Source organism: Serinus canaria, chromosome Z, assembly GCF_022539315.1.
Source record: "Serinus canaria isolate serCan28SL12 chromosome Z, serCan2020, whole genome shotgun sequence".
Lineage (NCBI taxonomy): Eukaryota > Metazoa > Chordata > Aves > Passeriformes > Fringillidae > Serinus > Serinus canaria.
The window spans coordinates 61,607,431-61,620,988 of record NC_066343.1 but is presented as its reverse complement, the minus strand read 5'-3'; the positions used below and the strand labels follow the sequence as shown (position 1 = coordinate 61,620,988).

The window sequence follows — 13,558 nt, the reverse complement described above, 5'->3', positions numbered from 1 at the left end:
CCCCTCAGTCCTTCCGGGTTGGCGGGCACGGGCCCGCCCCCGCCCCGCCCCAAGGTCGGTCGGAGCCGCGGCGGCGGCACCGCGGTTGGGAGCGCGGCGTCGTGCTTGGCTGCGGCGGTGCGTGTGCGCTCGCGGTGGTGTGCGGAGCTCTCTGTGGAGGCTCGTGGAGCTGGGGCTGTGCGGCCTCGGTGCGCGCTCGGTGCGGGGCTGCGGGAGGAGCGTGTGCGGGGCTCCGCGCGGGGCGTGTGCGCCGCGTCGTGAGGGGCTGCGCCGGCACCGCCTCATTCTCCTGGTGCGTGTGGGGGCCAGCCGCTGGTGGGGAGAAGAGAGCGGTGCTACGCTGTAGGGGGAAGGGAGGGAGGGAGCGAGCGAGCGTGGCGGGACGGACCTGCGGGAAGAGGCAGGTGGTCCGGGGAAGGGGCCCTCGGGAGCGGGGAGGTGGCGGCGGCTGTAGGGTGTCCCCCGAGCGGGGACAGTGCACGGCGGGGGACGAGCCGCCCGCCCAAGGTCGTTTGGTGGCCGCGGGCTATAAATAACGACGGGAGAGAAAAGGGGCCACTGTCGCGGGGGCCCGGCGGGATTCCGGGAGAAGAGCACATTCGCGGCCCCTCTGCCCGCTGCCCGGGGTGTCCCGCCCCGAATGCGTGCTCTGCTGCGCCTCCCGAGCGCCTGCAAGCTGTGTCCCACCCAGATGACTCTTGAGGGAGCTGTGGCACGGATTGGAGTCGTTTGTTTGGTACCTTGGGGCGCCGCGGTTTTCCCGTACCAAAGTTCCCGTTTTAAAGCAACGGTGTAAAGAGAAAATGGCCTTGAGTCGCAGAAATACGATCCTAGGTCGGCTGGTCACACCAGTTGCTTCGGTTAAGAGCTGTCTTACTTAATTTGGAAAAAAATAGGGGTTTTTTCCTACTCTGAAAGATAAAGGTGTTGAGGAATGATTGTCTCGTGGCTACTGGCAGTCGACTGGTTCTAAACCTGCTGCGTTTACATGCCTTCTGTCCAGTGTCATTAATAACTCTTGATTTGTTTCCACATTTGCTGTAGGGGTTCCATACGTGGCAAGGAATTTGTTGTGAGCTCTGGGTGCAATGGCGAGCCTTCTGCGTGTTGCTGTGAGTGGATGCTCAGCTCCTGTTTTAGGCAATGTGTTCCCGCCGAAGGCGTGTTCCGCAAAGGTGCTGTGCTTGCGAACGTTTAGAACCGACCAGGTGCTTGGGTCTCAGGCCAAAGCCAGGCAAGCTCCAAAGCCAGGTAAACTGATGAAAGTACTGAAAGCAATGTTTTATTTTAAAACATGAATTTAAATGGTTTCTTTCTTTTTTCTTTCTTTCAGATCTGCATTAGTACAGAAAAGACTTAAAATAGAAAGAACACTCTTAAATCATGTCAGCAGCATACTTGAGTCAGTTGCAGCACAATTTTAGACTGGCTTTATAGGGCTTACGCAGAAGGTGTTTGTGTTTATTATGAATGCTTTGGATCCACATAGTTTTTGTGGTTAGAGGGCTTGAGCTACTGCTAATACTTTCCTTGCTTGAAGGAAGTATTTAAATAAATGTTTTTCTTTGTTCAAATCCTGAGTTCCCTGTTAGTTTTGGTAGTGCAGCTCTTTGCATGCATATGAGATAAAGTACAGACCTCACAAGACAGTACCTGCCAGCATGAGTGTATGTAGATGTTACTATCCCATCTTAAAAAAAATCTCTAAACTTTGTTTAGGAAACACTTACATTGTATCACTTTGAAAAACTGTTGATATGTATCTTCACATGTAGGCTTTGTTAGTGGGTTTGCACAAATTGCATTTCAGCAGATAATGGACAAGTTCAGGTATTTTCAGGAAAAAAAACAAAACAAAACAAAAAAAAAAAAAAAAAAAAACCACAAAAAAAAACCAGCCTGGGAAAGGGGGCACTCTTTTTTCCAGTTTCTAATATGAGCCTGGTACAGAAGATCAGAACTGATAATTTTTTTCTCTATTCTATACTATATATAACCTGACAGTTGGAAGGAAGACTGAAGAATACCTAATGCAGATTTAATGCTATTTTTGCCCATTATTACTAAATGGATCATGTGTCCCTTGGAATTTAGAGACCCTGCTTTTGTGCAGATGTATTATCTTGGTCTGCAAAAGATTAATGTGGAGAGTTGGACTGATTGAACACATGACATTTGGTTCTTCCAAATGTAGACAGTAGGTAACTGCATTAGGTACTTGAGAGTATAAGGAGAGTAGTGCTGTTGAAAGCAGAAGTGTCTGGTTGTGAAAACACGGGACACAAAAGTAGCATGTAGTAGTTCAGAGAAGCCTGTGTTGTGTAGAATTTGTGGCAGTACTAACAGTAGATGGTGCACTTTGTGGTCCTTTCAATTTGGTGACTGAAGATTTTGGAACTTCTGAAGAAATGTCATGAGGGGAAGTTTCTTTATTCTGAGGTCTCCTGATAAATCTGTTTCGCAGTTGTTTGCTGAAACCAGAATATCTTTGATAATAGATTTGAGATGCTCTCAAAATTTTTTCCACGTTAAATATCAGAATGAAAGAGAAATCTGTCAGTCTTCATATGGCAGATTGTCCCTTGGTTGGGAGCATAAACTGGAACATAGGAAACTAGGTTCAAAGTTCTTTCTCAAATATTCCAGGTAAGTGTCCTTGTTTGAATTTGAATCAATTTTGTATTTGGCTTTGGCCACAAATTTCATCAGGAAACTAAGGGGTCTCTTCTGTTTTACTGAAATTGGTATGCCACTCTGTGTGTGTGAATTTTCTCATTTTGAAGAATAACTTTTGAAAAATTTTCCCACAAGGATGAAGAATTCCAATTGGTGTCATGTTTAAATGCTCAGTACTGCCCTGTCACATCTGTTGTGGGGAAGCCCTTATTTAAGGATTAGTAGTATTCATGAAATGCAGTTATTTAATATGGAGAATTACAAGTTTGGTAGTCTTTTGGTTGATAATTAAGCTGTCCTTGTAGTATGCTTTGGTAACATGTGATTTGTCATTTGGTAGAGGACAAATCAAGGAGAAAACAGCAATTTAATGACAAATTAGAAGCAGGGCTATTGCTTGTATTTACTTTCAAAGTGCTCTTGAGTCAAAATGTAACTGATTCAAAAGAATTCTATTTTAGCCTTTCAGAAATTAGCTTGATTATAGTAACACTTCGTAAAATCACTGTATTACTAAGAAGAGTAAGTTTTCTGAAAAGACTAGTGTCACAGTGATTCTTCTTAAGGCTGTAGTTATTACTTCCCTTGTCTCGGGTTAGCTTTCATTCCATCCAGGCTGTGTTATGTGCAAGAGCAATAGCTGCTTGAGGAGAAGAAATACGGAGATACAGAGTCAGCTGAAAAGTGAACTTGGAGTATGGATAATTTTCTTACTGCCAGCTATTATGCTGCTACTTGCTTAATAGAAACATTGGAACTTTCATACAGGTGTAAACAAGTACTCCCGTAATCTCTGCCAGGTAGTCACTAGGACCAGCTACTTCAGAAACAGATACAAAACTTTCTGAAGCTCTGGAAAAGGTACATGTGGAGTGACTGACTGAGCTTCCCAGTATACTTCCAGATTAGTTTTCCTACAGCTCCTCTCTATTTTGGGATTTTAAATATCCTTTTTATTTTGAGGTTTATTTCTTAAATTTTCCTGTTTTTTTCTAAACCTGTAACAGTGCATTTTACTTAGTTCTCTAGGTAAGCCTTATTTTATTTATAAACAAAGAAATATTCTCCTTTAATTTCCCTTTAAAAAAAATTCCTTATTTTTGTAATAGAAGGGATCGGGTGTTCGTTTAATCTTCTGTACCTTTTTTCTCTTTTTGCTAACATCATATTGGTGTTCTTTGGAATATGTCCTCATCTTCAGGAGAGGTGAGATGGTTTGTTTAAAGGTTATTAGAGTAACGTTAAAAATAGGCATCCTGTTTTCAATCACAGAACACATGGCATATAGTCACAACTTCTCCTTTATCTTTTCCCTAAGTCACTTGCTATTGGTTGATCCTGTTTTGTTGCAGACCACTTCCCAAAGTCAGTTTAAGGAGATCAAAAAACTGTATTTTCTGCTATAGTTTTGACTTACAATCTTCCCTAAGATTCTTGTAGATAGAAGTTACATAGAGAAAGTCACAGTTGTAGTTTTGTTTACTTGAAGTTTGAATATGTCTTCATTACACAGTTAGGTTTGTGGTAAGGGAATGAGAGAGTGGCTTCTTACCAGTTTTTTTAAGTTCTAAGTTATGTATATGCCAGAGCATTTCATTGGAATGTATATTCCATTCTAAGACCTGTGAAATTCTTCTGATAGTGACAGAATCGAAGTACTGTGTATCTTCTACTCAATATATTAAGAAACTTCATGAGTCAAAAAGGTGCTCTAGGTACATAATATTACTCAGTATTTGGAAGATGTCCATGATGTCATAGAGCAGTAAATCACTAAAACACACTCAAGGCAGTACTTAAAGAGATTATCTGACATGAAGGATTAGAGAGACAATTTGTAGGCTTCACACTCTAACGTGACTTTAAACCCCTGGCAGGGATAGCAGATGAACTTCCTCAAAATAAAACCTAAATCTAGGTCCTAAGTTTGTAATCCTAGTTTTCAACCTTTCAAAACTATTGACTTTGATGAAATTGCTGAATCCAACAAACCAAATCTGTGTTAGTCACAAAGCTTCCTCCAGCTTAAGTATTGATCATACCTTGTGTGTCAGCACAGACAGCAGGTGGGACAACCACAAAGTCAGGTCTAGAATCCAGAGGGTAAATTTATTTCCATTACTTCGCTATCAGGGTATTGCTGAAGCAGCACCTGGGCAAAGGAAAACAAGCAGAGACACAGGTACCACTAAATCATCACAGACCTGCTGTTCACATAGGCTTATCAAGAGTTATTTCCAGCTGAAAGGGAGCTTTGCAATCCTCTCTGCCAGTGTTCCACTTTTTAACCCTTTCTTCCCAAGATCTGTACTGCAGTTTTAAGATAGATCTTTGTTTTTGAGCTGTAGATATCTGCTCCATTTTGGTGCTGAATCATGTGGAAGCTCAGGGCAGTCTACTTGAAGAATGTCCTATACCTACTCTAGCTATAAGCTGGCAAACTGACAGTTTGCTTATGTAATCATTTGCTTTTGTATTTATGGTTTGCTGGAGTTCTGGTCGTGGGATAGAGAAGAAAGGTAGGTAGGCAACTGAGACCTGTTGGATATTTATCTTGGATTTGATCTCCTAAAGGTCTGAGAAGAGCATGTTCCTCAGTGCTGGTCTGTGATCATTCTGTTAACTAAATAAGGTGCAAATATTTTCTATCTGAAAAAGTTGTACTAATTTTTATTGCATGCAAGATGTACCGATAAAGAAAGAAGTAAGGAATGAGGAAACACATCTAGTGAATGTATATTTCTGTCATTTTACTCCTAGCCATATACTCTTCTATTCTGATACTCCACACAGAAGCAAATGAGCAAAAGGAAAGTAGAAGCATCTATTGTCATTTGAGCCTTAGGAGCTAAAAGATTTGCTTGAGAAAAATAAAAGCTTTAGTCAACTGTCTTTGTATCTTTAAATTTGCAGTTATCTATTTCCTTTATGCTGTAATTTATTCCTTTCCCTGTTTGCTCCTCATTTCCCTTTCCTTTTTTCCTTCCTCCTTTCCCCTTGTTTTTCCCGTCCCCTATTTACCCCCTGTTTTCCCCTCCTTTCCTCCCCTTTGGCATTCTTGTGCTACAAAAACTTCCACTGGAGACAGGGAAGGTTTCTTTAGTTCTTAACTTTTCTCAGTGCTTTTTGAAAGGTGCCTTGCATCCTATCCTACCCTAGAGCTACTTCCTCTCTAAAATTGTGATTGATCTCTGCTATCCTAACAAATTTCAATCTTCTAGGTTTCATTCCTGCTTCTAAAAGACAAGAGAGCTCATTTCCACCGGGTTGATTTAGTGAAAATCAGAAGCAGGACTTTATTGTGTAGTAATTAGAAGAGATGAGGAGAAAAGTCTCTTCAAATGACAAGGGTAATTTGAGTGACAGCAACAGTTACCACAGCTGGTAACAAGTGGTTAGTGCTGCTGTGGTGGGTATGGCCTGAGTTGCACGGTGATGTTTAGATTTGCTGGTGGAACAAATCATTGCAAAGCTCTGTTACCTTTGTGGATCTGTTGTTTTAGAAGTTCATTCTTGCTACTGCTTTGGCTTTATGTTCTATGAATGTATGTTTTTCTGAATTTGTGTTGTCTTGTGATTAAAATATTTCAGATGTTCTGCAACTTATAAAATATCAAAACACTTCTAATCTTCAAATTATTTGTTACTATTTTATTAGTCAAATTTCAAAGGCAAAGATAAAAAAAAAAGTAGAAGTAATTAGAGTCATAGAATCATTAAGGTTGGAGAAGACCTCTAAGATCAAGTCCAACCTTTGACTGAACACCACCTTGTCAATTAAGCCATAGTATTAAGTGCCACATCCAGTCGTTTCTTGAGCACTTCCAGGGATGGTGTCTTGACCACTTCCCTTTAGCAACCCATTCCAGTGCTTAACCATCCTTTCAGTGAAGAAGTTCTTCCTGGTGTCCAACCTGAACCTCCTGTGGTTCAGTAAAACCTCCTCTGGTGCAGCAATTAGAAGTAATGAACTTATTTGTCTGGTGAGCTTTCATTCTGTTTTGTTGAATCTGTTAATTTTTTTTTTAATGTGTTAGTAGGCTGAGAAGTATAGGTAGGTATTTAAGTACCAGTTATTAGCAGCTCTGTACTGGTTTTTCAGAATATAGTAAGTTGGCAGTAAATAAAAAATTTCTAACCAAAAACATTTTCAGATTGTCAAGTATAGGCACATTGTAATCCAGGTTCAATTTCACAGAAAATTTATTTTGATATTTTAAATCTAAATCTAGTTCCTCAAAGCTGTTATATTGTAGTATGTTTTTAGCTTTTTTTTGCTTGTTTCTATCTCAAAGTCAAAAGGAGGCTTTCCTAAAATTTTGCATTCTTTGCCTGGTACAATTTTTTGTAGCACAATACATAGTATTGTTGGACAATTTAAAAAGAGATTTGCAATTTTAAACAAGCCTCTCATCCACTTTCTCCCCTTTATTAGGTTTGGGATTTCTTTGGTGGGTTTTGTTGTTGTTGTTTTTGCTTGATCATTAATATGAGTGACTGCTTAAACTGCTCAAATTATAGTTTATTAATATTCATGTGGTGTAAATGTTTTGCATAGCAATGTCACAATCCAGGTTTAAAATCTGGATAGATGTAAGTGAAAGCTGGTACAGGATTCAGCCTATGTGTTGGAATGCATGCTGTCAGTGTAATTGAAGCAATGTAATAGTTTAATGTATGATTATTCTGCTTGAGCCTGTGTATTCATAAATAATGTATTTAAACACTTGTTTGGATCAGAGAAGTTTATCTCTCAGATATGAGACTGAAAGCCCCCAAATTGTACTCGAATTAAGCTCGATGTTTGTAATTGGAAAACTTGAACTAAAACATAAATTTCAGCTTCAGCAGTTTTCTGGTGTTACTCAGTGGAGCTTCGAACAAGTTAAGTAAAGGAAATAACTTTGAAGAGAAATACTTTGAAGAAACTACTAGCTGGATATTCCTTTATTTTTCAACTATTTCTGAATTCACATTTTTAATTTCTGTCACAACTTTTAGAGTACCTAATTGATGTAGTTATGCCTTTCAATGTACTTTGTGGTGCGTTTGTTGCATTCAATAATAGTGATTTGGCATAATTTGATATACATTACAAACATATTCAGTTAAAATGCAGTTCCACTGTTTAAGCTCATTTATTTCTTTCTTCACAATAACCTGGGAGTGACTAGAAAGCAATTTAAATTCTGGCCTGAGGCAGAAGGCAGAATGTGTTATCACCTGTACACCAGGTATTGTGTAAATCAGAATGCCAGTTACACAATCAGAGCTGTGTAAACAACAATGAGTATGAACTGCACCAAACACTTGTTACTGCTTTTGTGGCTGGTTGTGCTCACGTGCTGATTGCTGAGAGAACAAGGATCTCTAGGAAGATGGTGTAATTTAAGGAAATGTAAATGATGTTCCTAGAAAATAGCATTCTGCTTCCTCCTCCCTTAGGAGGGAGAATTGCTAACTGTGACATGTGTTTGCATGTGTCTGTACAACATTGAAGAGTGTCCCTTATACCAATTAACTAATGTTAATTAATGTTAACTAATGCTGTCTTATCTGCCACTATTGCAGGAATTCCATATAAACAACTGACTGTGGGTGTTCCGAAGGAGATATTTGAGAATGAGAAGAGAGTGGCTTTGTCACCGGCTGGAGTTCAAGCCTTGGTTAAGCAAGGTTTCAATGTTGTGGTGGAATCTGGTGCTGGAGAAGCTTCTAAATTTTCTGATGACCATTACAGAGAAGTTGGAGCAAAGATCCAGGGGACCAAGGAAGTCTTGGCTTCTGATTTGATTGTGAAAGTAATTGCTTTATTAGTATATTTTCTGTTACATTGTTTTTGGAGAAATGTATAGGTAATTTTTTTCCTGATAATCTGTGGAAAATTCAGTAAGTAAGGTCCTTTAAATTAGTGTTTTCCATTTTGAGTTCTGATTCAAGTTTTGGGGTTTTTTTAATAGCTCAGGCATGCACCTGTGCTAAAAAAAGTAAATGACAATGTTGAAAAAAAATGTGGATAATATCTCTAGCAAGTTTTTAACCACCTAAGAGTTGTTGTGTTTTCTAGAGTGAGGTAGACTAGTTCTGGAATCTAGTCAGATGAAATCCCTGCTCTAATAAATCTTTTATCCAAAATTGGTAACATGTAACTCTACTTACTCTTTAAATAGTGCGGTTTGGGATTTAGAAAATATAATTATACAACTTCTCTGAATTCCACAGCAAAGGTGTGTTTAAAAAATTGAGAAAAGAGCTAAAAGCAATCTTACTAGACAGGTCTTAGGTTGTGCAGAGTCCCGAAGGGAAAAAAAGAGAAAAATACCTTTACCTTTTTAAAAAAAAAAATTAAAAAAACCTTTTCCTGTTTAAAATTACCTCATCAGCATTGAACATTGAATTTCTGTGAGCTGCTTTGTGGACAATGGTTTTAAGTAGGTTTCTGTTTGGAGAAAAGTGAGAAACTCAGAAGTGAATATAGCTGAACATCAGTGTCTGCTTGACATCTGGCATGAAAGGCCCTGCTGCAACCTTGTTAGTGATTCTTAGTTTGGAGAGCTTAGTGGTCATATCTGTTGAGTTATCATTTTGCTTAAAAATGGTGGGTTTGAGGGTACCTGTCTGTTACAAAAGCAAGTGACTGTTAGCTAGAAGTCTTCAGATCTTTGTGAAGGTGTGTGTTGACAATTCTTGCCCTGTCACCAATCCACCTAGAGCAAATTCCATGATGTGGACTGCAGCTGGGAAGTGCAGTTATTCAGTTCAGTTGTGTAAATAGCTTTTGATGTACTTTCTTCTTTCTTTTTGGATGGGACTGGACAGACTGCAACCTGAGAGAAAGTAAGTGGAATATATTCTGATTTCTTTCCTCTGATTAACTTGGAAACTTCTGTGTTTTTCAGGTGAGAGCTCCTACATGTAACTCATCTTTAGGTGTACATGAGGTAGATCTTTTCAAGACAGCAGCAACCCTGGTTAGTTTTATCTACCCAGCACAAAATCCAGACCTCCTGAAAAAACTTGCAGAAAAAAAACTTACTGTCTTGGCTATGGATCAGGTTCCACGGGTAACCATTGCTCAGGGATATGATGCACTTAGCTCCATGGCCAACATTGCTGGGTATGATTTTTTTTTTTTTTTTGCTTCATTAAGTACAGCTGGATTAAAATAGTGTGCTTTGATATTAGGTATCTCTAAAATGATTCTACATCTCTATTTTCATGCAGAACTGTTTCAAGCAGGGTACTGTTAAAGTTTTTTATAGTTAGCTTTATAGCAGATCAATGCTTTTAAAGAGCAATGCTTTTAAAATAAACAAAACTGAACACAATTCTTCTAATTCCTTGACTGTTTTATCTAGTACCTTTTTGCTCTGAACTAAGTTATCTTGAATACAGATTGTCTGTTATGGGGATCTGGTGGAACTAACTGACCTAAAGAACACTCTGTGTGAATGCAATTGCCATGGTAGTTACAAACAAAAGATCAAATATTGTCAGATGTCTCCATAGAAATATGAATAAAGACTATTAATCTCCTGTTCAATGGTTAAATACTAAGCTTGCTTTATCCTGCACATACTCTGGTTAAATGTTCATCTTTTAGATTGACGTAATGAATGGAATTTACTGAATCTGAGAAAGCACTGATATGTGTTCATCCTTGATTGACAGTTACAAGGCTGTGGTCCTGGCAGCAAATCACTTTGGTCGATTTTTCACAGGTCAAATCACAGCTGCTGGTAAAGTTCCTCCAGCAAAGGTATGAGCAATTAAACACACACTGTGGTAAAAGAATATGTGAATTTCTGAGCAAAGGTAGCCATTGCTGAAACTATGTTAAAAGGCATTTTTCCTGCCTTTGGGCTGTTTCTAGACACTTCAGAAATCACTGTAATTATTCTCATACCACTTTTTGTTCGCATCTGTTCTGGTTTTGTTTTGGGAATAATAGAATAATTTGAATTTTATTTAAGTGTGCTTAATTTTAAACATCAGATTAGCTATAAGGGGTTGGATTTATTTTTTTTAAAGTAGGAGAACGTAAGGAAGCAGTTAAGAAAATTCAGAGATACTGGTATTTCTGGTGCATTGATGAGTGCAGTGGAAAGATTTACTTGATTGGAATTGCAGGTGTATTGGGTTGAAGAGAAATGAAAGTAGAATTAGGGAAGAAAAATGGAAGATAAATCAAGGAGAAAACCAGTGTTTACTTAGAGAAACTATTAGCTACAGAAGAGTTGCCTCTTAGATATGTGTAATTAGGAGTTACAGCTTTTAAATTGTTGGATGTATGGGGTAACTCTGCTCAATTAAATTTGGTTTTATTGTAACGTATCTTGTTTAAATGGCTGGTTAATGAGATATATCATTGTAGGTGCTGATCATTGGAGGAGGGGTTGCTGGCCTGGCTTCTGCAGGAGCAGCAAAATCGATGGGTGCAGTTGTTCGTGGATTTGATACTAGGTAAGGGTATGAAAACTGTAATATCAATCTGAAATTACTTGAAGATTAAGTTGTTTATGGCTGTATTAGAGTGAAATAATTTGTACCTCACTGAGTCATAATTCACTTCCTACCATTTTTATGCCATTATTAGTCCTTCATGTTATATTAATTTTAAAATCTGTCTAAAACTTTTCCATTTTTATTTTAATTCCCTTCTTAAGCACTCTCAATACTTCTGTCTTGAGATTCAAGAACACTTAACATTTAATTTTCTGCATGTTGTCACTGTTCACCTAACACTGAAATGTAGTTTCTTTTTTTAATGTAATGTCATATGATGCAAAATAAATTACAGAATATTGACAAGCCACAATTTCAAACACCCACCCCCTGGCAATTTTCACCGTTAAAATAAGACTTATTAATACTTCCCATCTCACAGTTTAAAGACAAGGTCATGGGTTTTGTGCTTATCTCCCATTTTTGGCACCTTCGATTGGGCTGTAGATTTACCAATTCATGACAACAGAAATGCATGAGGAGCATTAATCAGCAAAAACTCAGCTCTGAGGTTTTTCTTGAAGCAACTCTGCTGACTATACAGGAAACCATAGGCTGCCTTCATTCCTTATTCAAGTCTGATTGGAACCTAAATTTATCAGTGCGATTATTTTCTGCACTGCATACAGAAAGCTGAGGACTTTTGTTATGGTCTCCTTAATACTAGAATAAGTTTTACATCTCTTGTCTGAAGATTGCTACTAAAACCACTGGTAAAGTCATGATGTATTTTTAAAGCAGTGGTTTTTCTCTCAACTACAATTTTTTTTTTCTAGAGCTGCAGCCCTGGAACAATTCAAGTCTCTTGGTGCTGAGCCTTTGGAAGTAGACATAAAGGAATCTGGAGAGGGACAAGGTGGTTACGCTAAAGAAATGTCCAAAGAATTTATTGAAGCTGAAATGAAACTCTTTGCCAAACAGTGCCAAGATGTTGACATTATCATCACTACAGCACTTATTCCAGGTATGCTTTATTTGAAAAATGCCAATTTTCATTCTTCTAGGTGAGTTTTCGTATTTTGAAGTTGCATGTGCATGAAAACAGAGGTGTTAATGAATTACATCTGTGTGAGCATGTACCTTGATACTTCTGTGATGAAGGCCTGGTTTTAAAGTCTGTCCTTTTTTTTTAAACAATGTTTGTTTTCATAGACTGTCAGTATGAATCAAATACCATCATGTTTTTCTTACTAAAAAAGAAGTATTTAGTAATTAAGTGAGAATATAGAATTATTTTGCATATCTATCGCATCACTGCTACTTCTGCTACACAACTTGTGCACCAAACAAGTCTGATTGAAATGGAACTGTCCTTTGTAATTGAAACATAGTAAGGTAGAGCTTAGATATTAGTGCACAATGTCTCTATTTTAATAGCTGGCAATGTGGTGGCTTTTTTTAAAAAATTTTTTTGTTACGACTGAAATTGTAAGATTGGATGTTAAGACTGTCAGTTTGCTGGCAGAATTGGACTTATCTTTGGTAGACTACCATACATAACTTTCTTGCACGCTTTTGGAGCAGGATGTTCTAGCACTTCTTCTGTCTTTCTGAAAAAAACCTTTGAAGTTTTTTATCCTAGGTACCAATTACTTGAAAATTTTGCTAACAAAATTAAAGCTTATATATAGACCAAAGAGGAGAAATCGTCTCCTAAGCTTAACAGATAGAAAGCTGTATTTTGTTTTTAACTTGCTATGCCTTGTTTTGTCAGGCAAAAAAGCTCCAATCTTGTTTAAGAAAGAGATGATTGAGTCTATGAAGGAAGGTTCAGTTGTTGTGGATTTAGCTGCAGAAGCAGGAGGAAATATTGAGACTACAAAGCCTGGAGAAATGTATGTTCATAAGGTGAGCATTTTAATCTGCAGTTCATTCTCTGAATTTTACCTGAACTTCCATGGTGTTTTGTAAACTATATGCTGAAAATAAACAGCTCAATTTTCAACAGTCTTTCAGCTGCCTTGGGCTGAAGTAATCCTTTAGATTTGCATTTGGTCGCTATTTAAATACATCAATTTGAATATTTTTAAAGAAACTAACACCTTTGTATAGTGTTAATTTGGTTGTTAATGGATATTACAGAATTCTTGCTACTTAAACTTCCAAGTCCAGTGTTTGTCTTTTCTGAGTTGAAGATGAGATTTGATACCTATTTCTTGGTCTAGCTAAAAAACACAGCAGTAGCAATATGTTCTTTGATTTGCTTATCACCTCCCATGGCTGGAGGTTAACATTTCCTGTCACAGGCAAAGCTATGCAGGTTCAGACTCTCACTGTTTACTTCAGTACAAAGTCTCTGGCTTACTCAGTACTATTTCAGCTTCAGGAGGGTGCTGACTTTGCTTTTCTTTATCTTCAGTAATGTGAGTGTGTTACT

The 13,558-nt window shown here is 38.3% G+C and overlaps 1 protein-coding gene across 4 annotated transcripts in view; it reads left to right on the top strand.

The window, feature by feature from the left end:
* Nucleotides 1–6: 6 nt before the first annotated feature.
* NNT (nicotinamide nucleotide transhydrogenase) overlaps nucleotides 7–13,558 on the top strand; it is a 43,052-nt gene continuing 29,500 nt past the window's right edge. Inside the window, exons 1-8 of one of the 4 annotated variants that reach the window (XM_050986616.1) lie at nucleotides 7–54; nucleotides 1,045–1,251; nucleotides 8,248–8,477; nucleotides 9,576–9,793; nucleotides 10,348–10,435; nucleotides 11,051–11,139; nucleotides 11,958–12,145; nucleotides 12,896–13,029. In XM_050986616.1, coding sequence (XP_050842573.1) covers nucleotides 1,089–1,251; nucleotides 8,248–8,477; nucleotides 9,576–9,793; nucleotides 10,348–10,435; nucleotides 11,051–11,139; nucleotides 11,958–12,145; nucleotides 12,896–13,029 — 1,110 coding nt within the window. In that variant the 5' untranslated portion in view covers nucleotides 7–54; nucleotides 1,045–1,088. Of the gene's footprint in view, nucleotides 293–1,044; nucleotides 1,252–8,247; nucleotides 8,478–9,575; nucleotides 9,794–10,347; nucleotides 10,436–11,050; nucleotides 11,140–11,957; nucleotides 12,146–12,895; nucleotides 13,030–13,558 lie in introns of all 4 variants that reach the window. The other 3 variants (XM_030236908.2, XM_030236910.2, XM_030236909.2) reach the window with 3 other exon arrangements.